This window comes from Amblyraja radiata, chromosome 24 (genome assembly GCF_010909765.2).
Source record: "Amblyraja radiata isolate CabotCenter1 chromosome 24, sAmbRad1.1.pri, whole genome shotgun sequence".
In the NCBI taxonomy this organism is placed as follows: domain Eukaryota; kingdom Metazoa; phylum Chordata; class Chondrichthyes; order Rajiformes; family Rajidae; genus Amblyraja; species Amblyraja radiata.
In genome coordinates, this window is record NC_045979.1 from 40,121,511 (window position 1) to 40,132,535 (window position 11,025).

Genomic DNA, 11,025 nt, shown 5'->3' on the forward strand with positions numbered 1-11,025 from the left:
GTAGGATAGTGTTGGTGTGTGGGGATCGCTGGTCAGCACGGACCCGCTGGGCCGAAGGGCCTGTTTCTCCAAACTAAACTAAACTAAATGTACATAATGGCCCAGACTGCAAACGTTGCCCATTACAGGGGGGGGGGGAGGGGTGCGAGGGGGGGGATTAAGGGGAGGAGGGGGGGAGGTCAGACAGTGGGTGAGGGGGGGGTCAAGGGGATGAGGGGAGGTAAGGCAGTGGGTGAGGGAGGGGTTCGAGGTGAGAGGAGGGGGGGGGGGTTAAGGGAAGGGGGGTCCGGGTTGCTGCGTTACCTCCGAGGCGTTGACCCTCCCCTCCTGGAAGGAGCAGATGCTGGGGTCGTGAGTGCACAGGTTGCGATATTTACACCAGTGACAGCGGAAAGCACTTGTCACGCACGACAGGCACCTGGAGCAGAAAACAATCGTCTGTTACCCTCGCGGTGGGGACATCATACGTGTAAACACACCGTGCATGCTTACAACACGCCGTGAAAATAAACACAGGAATACACAGGGTGAATGCCCAGAGCCCTGTATACACACACACACACCTGTACACACACACCCCTGTACACACACACACACACCCCTGTACACACACCCCTGTACACACACACACCTGTACACACACACACCCCTGTACATACACCCCTGTACACACACCCCTGTACACACACACACACCCCTGTACACACACACCCCTGTACACACACACACACCCCTGTACACACACACACACACCTGTACACACACACACACACCCCTGTACACACACCCCTGTACACACACACACCTGTACACACACACACCCCTGTACACACACACCCCTGTACACACACACACACACCTGTACACACACACACCCCTGTACACACACACACCCCTGTACACACACACACACACCTGTACACACACCCCTGTACACACACACACCTGTACACACACACACACACCTGTACACACACACACCCCTGTACACACACCCCTGTACACACACACCCCTGTACACACACACACCCCTGTACACACACACACACACCTGTACACACACACACCTGTACACACACACACCTGTACACACACACACACCTGTACACACACACCTGTACACACACACACCTGTACACACACACACCTGTACACACACACACACCTGTACCACACACACACACACCTGTACACACACACACACCCCTGTACACACACACACACCCCTGTACACACACACACACACACACCTGTACACACACACACACCTGTACACACACACACACACCTGTACACACACCCCTGTACACACACACACACACCTGTACACACACACACCCCTGTACACACACCCCTGTACACACACCCCTGTACACACACACACCCCTGTACACACACACACACACACACCTGTACACACACACACACACCTGTACACACACACACCTGTACACACACACACACACACCTGTACACACACACACCTGTACACACACACACACACCTGTACACATACACACCTGTACACACACACACACACCTGTACACACACACACACCCCTGTACACACACACACACACACACCCCTGTACACACACACACACCCCTGTACACACACACACACACCTGTACACACACACACCCCCCTGTACACACACACACACACCCCTGTACACACACACATCTGCACACACACACACACCCCTGTACACACACACACACCTGTACATACACACACACACCTGTACACACACACCCCTGTACACACACACACACCCCTGTACACACACACACACCTGTACACACACCCCTGTACACACACACCTGTACACACACACACACCCCTGTACACACACACACACCTGTACACACACACCCCTGTACACACACACACACACACCTGTACACAAACACCTGTACACACACACCCCTGTACACACACACACCCCTGTACACACACACACACACACACACCTGTACACACACACACACCTGTACACACACACCTGTACACACACACACACACCTGTACACACACACACACCTGTACACACACACCCCTGTACACACACACACACACCTGTACACACACACACACCTGTACACACACACACACCTGTACACACACCCCTGTACACACACCACTGTACACACACACACACACACACACCTGTACGCAGATTAGGGGAATGGAGAAGCAGAGGAATGAATGTTTTTATCACATCCATTGTCCCGGCTACTGAAAGTAATGATCCATCCCATCTACGTTCTATGTGTTGCCTCTTCTCCCAATAGGACACCGGCTTAAGGTGGGAGGGGACAGGATTACGGGGAGCATCTGTGGGCCGAGGGTTCAATGTTCCATGTTCTATCTTCCATGTTCCATGTCTATATCTATGTCCCATGTTCCATGTTTTTCCGTGCTGCCTGTAGGTAGTGTCCGTGGACTGGAGGTGACCGGTGGGTGTGAGGGGGAGGTGCGAATGATTCTGGCCGTTAGTGAGTGGACACATGTCCGTCTGTAGTGATACCTTTCTGCTGAAACATCGGGCGCTGGGATCGATGGGGTGGACAATGTCCAGGACAAGAGGAATTGGTTACAAATGGAACAAGCTTTGTTTATCGCTAGTTTATCAATATCCTGACTGAGTGAAATAACAGAGGACAATGTTGAGAAGTGAACTATTGATTAAAGTCTGTTCACAAATCAGCTCAACAAGGTCCTCACACAGAAGGCAAGACAAACGAGGCCATTGGATAATTAGTCTGATCTGCCTGGAGATGTGGGTTAGCACGGTGATGGTGAGGGGTGAAGGGCGGAGGTCCATCTTACAGCTGGTGGACACTGCAGTTGAAGAACTTGAAGTCGGTGCTGGCAATCATCTGGCCTGTCTCTTTGGACTTCAGTTGCAGGTTGACTCCCACCCAATCTAGGAGGAACACAAGAGTGTTGGTTACTGTGCAGCCGTTACTCTCCTCATGGAGGCTATCGGTGGGCAATATGGAATTAAAACTTCAGTCTAGTTTATTGTCACGTGTACCGAGGTACAGTGAAAAGCTTTTGTTGCGCGCTAACCAGTCAGCGGAAAGACAATACATGATTACAATCGAGCCGTCCACAGTGTACAGATACACGATAAAGGGAATAACGTTTAGTGCAAAGTAAAGTCCATAAAGGAACTGCAGACGCTGGTTTATACCGAATATAGACACAGTGCTGGAGTAACTCAGCGGGACAGGCAGCATCTCTGGAGAGAAGGAATGGGTGACATTTCGGGTCGAGTCCCTTCTTCAGACTGAGAGTCAGGGGAGGGGGAGATACAGAGATAAGGAAGTGTAAGGTGTGTAAACAAGACATCAAGGGGGGGGGGGGGGGGGGGTGTAGAAGCAGGAAAATGTAGAATACACTGTCCTTTGTTCACCGTAGAACGACAATAAAAACCATGCACTTTTGACCCAAAACGTCACCCATTCCTTCTCTCCAGAGATGCTGCCTGTCCAGCATTTTGTGTCTGTCTTCGGTTTAAACCTGCATCTGCAGTTCCTTCCTACACAGTGATTTAATACCAGATGACACCTTTGTTTACTGTACACAGAGTACCCGGGGGAACGGTAAACATCCTGTTTAATCTTCATGTGAAAGGTTTTGCTGATGATGCTGAGAATGTCAGCACATTTTCCTGATGTTGAGGGATGTTGTGATTCACTGAGAAGATGCCAACTTCTGCAACCTTAGAACACAGAGACTCTTGCCCAGAGTAGGGAAATCGAGGACCAGAGGACACAGGTTCAAGATGAAGGGGAAAAGATTTAATAGGAACCTGAGAGGTAACTTTTCCACACAAAGGGTGGTGGGTGTATGGAACGAGCTGCCAGAGGAGGTAGTTGAGGCTGGGACAATCCCAACGTTTAAGAAACAGTTAGACAGATACATGGATAGGACAGGTTTGGAGGGATATGGACCAACGCTGGCAGGTGGGACTAGCATAGATGGGACATGTTGGCTGGTGTGGGCAAGTTGGGCCGAAGGGCCTGTTTCGTGCTGTATCACTCTAAGACTCTAGTGGAGGTGAATACTGACACTGGGACTGATGGGGCAAAGAGTTTGTGGCCAAAGACGGGCGCAGGATGGGGAGTAATGGTGACCGAGAGGGAGAGGTGAATGGGGAGACATCCCAACATCAACACTGCCAGCACAGACCAGTAAGGGGCGCTCTTCCCCAGATATCTGGTTTGCTGTGTAGGAAGGAACTGCAGATGCTGGTTTACACCAAAGATAAACACAGAGTGCTGGAGTAACTCAGCGGGTCAGGCAGCATCTGTGGAGAACATGGATAGGAGACGTTTTGTCAGGACCTACATTCAATCTGAAACGACTCAAAACGTCACCTATCCATGTTCTCCACAGATGCTGCCTGACCCACTGAGTTACTCCAGGTTTTTGTGTCTGTCTCTGGTTTAAACCAGCACCTGCCGTTCCCACCTGTACAGGTGAAGGTGTAACAGGTAGAGGGAGCAGGCTGGTGCAGGTGGGCACTCACTCACCTTGGTTGTTGAGGACAGTGGGCACGTCTTTAGCCGCTGGACTCACACACACGATAGCATCACCCACAGACTGACCGTCCACCTCCGTTAACCCACCGAAGGCACAGACCACTCCGGCCGACAGGTCTGGGACATCACTGACCTTCAGGGTGAGCTGCAGAACACAAGAGGGGAAGGTCAGCTTCTCCAGCCAGCTTGGCTGTGCTAGGCAGCAAGTCTAATCTGACCGAGGTTGGTCAAGCTAAAATCCCTGTTAAACATTCACTTTAAACGGTAGAGTTGCTGCCTCACGGCGCCACAGACCCGGGTTCCATCCTGACTACGGGCGCTGTCTGTACGGAGTTTGCACGTTCTCCCCGTGACCTGCGTGGGTTTTCTCCGGGTGCTCCGGTTTCCTCCCACACTCCAAAGACGTGTAGGTTTGTAGGTTAATTAGCTTGTTGTAAATGTAAATTGTCCCTAGTGTGTGTAGGATAGTGTTAGTGTGCGGGGATCGCGGGCCGGCACGGGCTCTGTGGGCCGAAGGGCCTGTTTCCAAGCTGTATCTCTAAACTAAACTAAACTGAAGCAAAACAGGGAGGGGATGGGCAGTAACGTTGAGGTCATGCGGACATTCACCAGACCTCTGGTATGAGGTCACTGACCTGAAACATCCATGGTCTCTCCCTCCACAAGGCCTGGATAGAGTGGATGTGGAGAGGATGTTTCCACTAGTGGGAGAGTCTATGACCAAAGGGCACAGCCTCACAATTAAAGGAAGAAGATGAGGAGGAATTTCTTTAGTCAGAGGGTGGTGAATCTGTGGAATTCTTTGCCACAGACGGCTGTGGAGGCCACGTCAACGGACATTTTTAAAGCAGAGATAGATAGATTCTTGATTAGAGCGGGTGTCAGAGGTTATGGGGAGAAGGCAGGAGAATGGGGTTAGGAGGGAGAGATAGATCAGCCATGATTGAATGGTGGAGAAGACTTGATGGGCCGAATGGCCTAATACTGCTCCTATTACTTACGACCTTATGACCTATGACCAGACTGTGGAGGCATTTGATCTGCACCATCCACCGTCTCCCCCCCACACACAAGCTGCCCGACCGGCTGAGTCATTCTGTAGTTTGTGTATCCTGCCACACTCAATGTACATCAAGTGGCCGTGTGAGATTGACACTGACTCTCTGCGGTGAAGTCTACAAATAATTGTTCAACTGAACAGGCATTTGTCTTTGTGAAAATTACTAAAGGGGGGTAAATTCCAAATGCAAGATTAGCAACACGCCTGCTGAGACATTTGCAACCGACCCCTGTTGTGCATGGTTTAAATTAATTGATTTAAAGTATCTGTCACTAGAATGAAATAATAATCATATTGATGCTTTAATCTATCCTGCTCCAGTTCTGCATGGGCAGGAGAGGCTGGTGGAAGGGTTATACATACGGGCTTGTGGCTGTCCGTGGAGAGAGAGAGAGAGAGAGAGAGAGAGAGAGAGGGATAGAGAGATGCCAGTGTATCGACACAGCCAGGGGGGGGGGGGGGGGGGGGGGGGGGGGGGCAGGTATCAGAGCAATTGCCTACAAGCCGAGGCTTCTTGAGAATAAACAGATTATTATCTGAATGGTGTCAGATTGGGGGAAGGGGAGGTGCAACGTGACCTGGGGGTCCTTGTTCATCAGTCACTGAAAGTAAATCTCGTTGCACATATGTGCAATGACAATAAAATATATTATTATTATTAAACATAGAAACGTAGAAAATAGGTGCAAGAGTAGAGGCCATTCGGCCCTTCGAGCCTGCACCGCCATTCAATATGATCGTGGCTGATCATCCAACTCAGTATCCTGTACCTGCCTTCTCTCCAAACCCCCTGATCCCTTTAGCCACAAGGGCCACATTATTATTATTATTATTATTATTAAGCATGCAGATACAGCAGGCAGTGAAGAAAGCGAATGGCGTGTTGGCCTTCGCGAGAGGATTTGAGTTTAGGAGCAAGGAGGTCCCACTGCAGTTGTACAGGGCCCTGGTGAGGCCGCACCTGGAGTATTATGTGCAATTTTGGTCTCCTAATATGAGGAAGGAAATTCTTGCTATCGAGGGAGTGCAGCGTAGGTTCACCAGGTTAATTCCCAGGATGGCGGGACTGACATATGTGGAAAGAATGGATCAACTGGGCTTGTATTCACTGGAATTTAGACAGATGAGAGGGGATCTTATAGAAACATATAACATTCTTAAGGGTACACAAAAATGCTGGAGAAACTCAGCGGGTGCAGCAGCATCTATGGAGCGAAGGAAATAGGCAACGTTTCGGGCCGAAACCCTTCTTCAGACCCTTTTTCAACCATTTCTCCGGCATTTTTGTGTACCTTCCAGCATCTGCAGTTCCTTCTTTAACAATTCTTAAGGGATAGGACAGGCTAGATGCAGGAAAAATGTTCCCCATGTTGGGGGAGTCCAGAACCAGGGGTCACAGTTTAGGTATAAGGGGCCATTTAGGACTGAGAGGTTTTCACCCAGAGAGTTGTGAATCTGTGGAATTCTCTGCCACAGGAGGCCAATTCACTGGATGTTTTCAAGAGAGAGTTAGATTTAGCTCTTAGGGCTAACGGAATCAAGGGATATGGGGGAGAAAGCAGGAACGGGGTACTGATTGTGGATGATCAGCCATGATCATATTGAATGGCGGTGCTGAGCCACGATTCTGTGCGGTGAGGTAAGGTGTGGAGGTGTGGAGGTGTGGAGGTGTGGAGGTGTGGAGGTGCGGAGGTGTGGAGGTGCGGTGTGGAGGTGTGGAGGTGCGGAGGTGCGGTGTGGAGGTGCGGTGTGGAGGTGTGGAGGTGCGGAGGTGCGGTGTGGAGGTGTGGAGGTGTGGTGTGGAGGTGCGGTGTGGAGGTGTGGAGGTGCGGAGGTGCGGTGTGGAGGTGCGGTGTGGAGGTGCGGTGTGGAGGTGTGGAGGTGCGGTGTGGAGGTGCGGTGTGGAGGTGTGGAGGTGCGGTGTGGAGGTGCGGTGTGGAGGTGCGGTGTGGAGGTGTGGAGGTGCAGTGTGGAGGTGCGGTGTGGAGGTGTGGAGGTGCGGTGTGGAGGTGCGGTGTGGAGGTGTAGAGGTGCGGTGTGGAGGTGCGGTGTGGAGGTGTAGAGGTGTGGTGTGGAGGTGTGGAGGTGCGGTGTGGAGGTGCGGTGTGGAGGTGTGGTGTGGAGGTGCGGTGTGGAGGTGCGGTGTGGAGGTGTGGTGTGGAGGTGCGGTGTGGAGGTGCGGTGTGGAGGTGCGGTGTGGAGGTGTGGAGGTGCGGAGGTGCGGTGTGGAGGTGCGGTGTGGAGGTGTGGAGGTGTGGAGGTGCGGTGTGGAGGTGTGGAGGTTGCGGTGTGGAGGTGCGGTGTGGAGGTGTGGAGGTGCGGTGTGGAGGTGCGGTGTGGAGGTGTGGAGGTGCGGTGTGGAGGTGTGGAGGTGCTGTGTGGAGGTGTGGAGGTGCGGTGTGGAGGTGTGGAGGTGCGGTGTGGAGGTGTGGAGGTGCGGTGTGGAGGTGTGGAGGTGCGGTGTGGAGGTGTAGAGGTGCGGTGTGGAGGTGCGGTGTGGAGGTGCGGTGTGGAGGTGTGGAGGTGCGGTGTGGAGGTGTAGAGGTGCGGTGTGGAGGTGCGGTGTGGAGGTGCGGTGTGGAGGTGTAGAGGTGTGGTGTGGAGGTGCGGTGTGGAGGTGCGGTGTGGAGGTGCGGTGTGGAGGTGCGGTGTGGAGGTGCGGTATGGAGGTGTGGAGGTGCGGTGTGGAGGTGTGGAGGTGCGGTGTGGAGGTGCGGTGTGGAGGTGTAGAGGTGCGGAGGTGTGGAGGTGCGGTGTGGAGGTGCGGTGTGGAGGTGCGGTGTGGAGGTGCGGTGTGGAGGTGCGGTGTGGAGGTGTAGAGGTGTGGTGTGGAGGTGTGGAGGTGCGGTGTGGAGGTGTAGAGGTGTGGTGTGGAGGTGTGGAGGTGCGGTGTGGAGGTGTGGTGTGGAGGTGTAGAGGTGTGGTGTGGAGGTGTGGAGGTGCGGTGTGGAGGTGCGGTGTGGAGGTGCGGTGTGGAGGTGTAGAGGTGTGGTGTGGAGGTGTGGAGGTGCGGTGTGGAGGTGTGGTGTGGAGGTGTAGAGGTGTGGTGTGGAGGTGTGGAGGTGCGGTGTGGAGGTGTGGTGTGGAGGTGCGGTGTGGAGGTGTGGTGTGGAGGTGCGGTGTGGAGGTGTGGTGTGGAGGTGCGGTGGTGCGGAGGTGCGGTGTGGAGGTGTGGAGGTGTGGTGTGGAGGTGCGGTGTGGAGGTGCGGTGTGGAGGTGCGGTGTGGAGGTGCGGTGTGGAGGTGCGGTGTGGAGGTGTAGAGGTGTGGTGTGGAGGTGTGGAGGTGCGGTGTGGAGGTGTAGAGGTGCGGTGTGGAGGTGCGGTGTGGAGGTGCGGTGTGGAGGTGTAGAGGTGTGGTGTGGAGGTGTGGAGGTGCGGTGTGGAGGTGTGGTGTGGAGGTGTAGAGGTGTGGTGTGGAGGTGTGGAGGTGCGGTGTGGAGGTGCGGTGTGGAGGTGTAGAGGTGTGGTGTGGAGGTGTGGAGGTGCGGTGTGGAGGTGTGGTGTGGAGGTGTAGAGGTGTGTTGTGGAGGTGTGGAGGTGCGGTGTGGAGGTGTGGTGTGGAGGTGCGGTGTGGAGGTGTGGTGTGGAGGTGCGGTGTGGAGGTGTGGTGTGGAGGTGCGGTGTGGAGGTGTGGAGGTGCGGAGGTGCGGAGGTGCGGTGTGGAGGTGCGGTGTGGAGGTGTGGAGGTGCGGAGGTGCGGTGTGGAGGTGCGGTGTGGAGGTGTGGAGGTGTGGAGGTGCGGTGTGGAGGTGTGGAGGTGTGGTGTGGAGGTGCGGTGTGGAGGTGTGGTGTGGAGGTGCGGTGTGGAGGTGTGGAGGTGCGGTGTGGAGGTGTGGAGGTGTGGAGGTGCGGTGTGGAGGTGTGGTGTGGAGGTGCGGTGTGGAGGTGCGGTGTGGAGGTGTGGAGGTGTGGAGGTGCGGTGTGGAGGTGTGGTGTGGAGGTGCGGTGTGGAGGTGCGGTGTGGAGGTGTGGAGGTGCGGTGTGGAGGTGTGGAGGTGCGGTGTGGAGGTGTAGAGGTGCGGTGTGGAGGTGCGGTGTGGAGGTGTGGTGTGGAGGTGTGGAGGTGCGGTGTGGAGGTGCGGTGTGGAGGTGTAGAGGTGCGGTGTGGAGGTGCGGTGTGGAGGTGCGGTGTGGAGGTGCGGTGTGGAGGTGCGGTGTGGTGGTACGGTGTGGAGGTGTGGAGGTGCGGTGTGGAGGTGCGGTGTGGAGGTGCGGAGGTGTGGAGGTGCGGAGGTGTGGAGGTGCGGTGTGGAGGTGCGGTGTGGAGGTGTGGAGGTGCGGTGTGGAGGTGCGGTGTGGAGGTGTGGAGGTGCGGTGTGGAGGTGCGGTGTGGAGGTGCGGTGTGGAGGTGCGGTGTGGAGGTGCGGTGTGGAGGTGCGGTGTGGAGGTGTGGAGGTGCGGTGTGGAGGTGCGGTGTGGAGGTGCGGTGTGGAGGTGTGGAGGTGCGGTGTGGAGGTGCGGTGTGGAGGTGTGGAGGTGTGGAGGTGCGGTGTGGAGGTGCGGTGTGGAGGTGCGGTGTGGAGGTGTGGAGGTGCGGTGTGGAGGTGTGGAGGTGTGGAGGTGTGGAGGTGCGGTGTGGAGGTGCGGTGTGGAGGTGCGGAGGTATGGTGTGGAGGTGTAGAGGTGCGGTGTGGAGGTGCGGTGTGGAGGTGCGGTGTGGAGGTGCGGAGGTGTGGAGGTGTGGAGGTGCGGTGTGGAGGTGCGGAGGTGCGGTGTGGAGGTGCGGTGTGGAGTTGCGGTGTGGAGGTGCGGTGTGGAGGTGCGGTGTGGAGGTGCGGTGTGGAGGTGCTGTGTGGAGGTGCGGTGTGGAGGTGTGGAGGTACGGTGTGGAGGTGCGGTGTGGAGGTGTGGAGGTGCGGTGTGGAGGTGCGGTGTGGAGGTGCGGTGTGGAGGTGTAGAGGTGCGGTGTGGAGGTGCGGAGGTGCGGTCACTCACCGGGATACTGTGCTCTGACACAGAGATGCTGTGTGGCCGTACACTCAGCTTCACACACTGCTGCAGGGCGGAGGCAAAGCGATGGGGCTCCACAGACCGTTCACACTTGTCCTGTCTGGTGCACCTGGAACAACGAGAAACATGCGTACATGCGCAACGGTTACATCGCAACTTACAAAATAGTTAAAGGCCTGGATAAAATGGAGAGGATGTCTAGGACAAGAGGGCACAACCTCAGGATTAAAGGATGTTCCTTTATGTAGGAGATGAGGAGGAATTTCTTTAGTCAGAGGGTGGTGAATCTGTGGGATTCATTGCCACAGACGGCTGTGGAGGCCACAAGTCAGTGGCAGAGATAGATAGATTCTTGATTAGTACAGGTATTGGGGGTTACGGGGAGAAGGCAGGAGAATGGGTTTAGGAGGGAGAGATAGACCAGCCATGATTGAATGGTGGAGTAGACTTGATGGGCCGA

The 11,025-nt window shown here is 55.0% G+C and overlaps 1 protein-coding gene across 3 annotated transcripts in view; it reads right to left on the reverse strand.

Annotated features, from left to right (window-relative positions):
* LOC116987100 (plexin-A2-like) overlaps nucleotides 1–11,025 on the reverse strand; it is a 234,616-nt gene that overhangs the window by 98,265 nt on the left and 125,326 nt on the right. For all 3 annotated transcript variants that reach the window (XR_004415644.1, XM_033042995.1, XM_033042996.1), the window contains 4 exons: nucleotides 10,551–10,674; nucleotides 4,546–4,699; nucleotides 2,834–2,930; nucleotides 304–418 (listed from right to left, as the gene is read on the reverse strand). Coding sequence is in view for 2 of the 3 variants with exons in the window: in XM_033042995.1 (XP_032898886.1) it covers nucleotides 304–418; nucleotides 2,834–2,930; nucleotides 4,546–4,699; nucleotides 10,551–10,674 (490 nt within the window). In the remaining variant the exon portion in view is untranslated. The remainder of the gene's footprint in view (nucleotides 1–303; nucleotides 419–2,833; nucleotides 2,931–4,545; nucleotides 4,700–10,550; nucleotides 10,675–11,025) is intronic.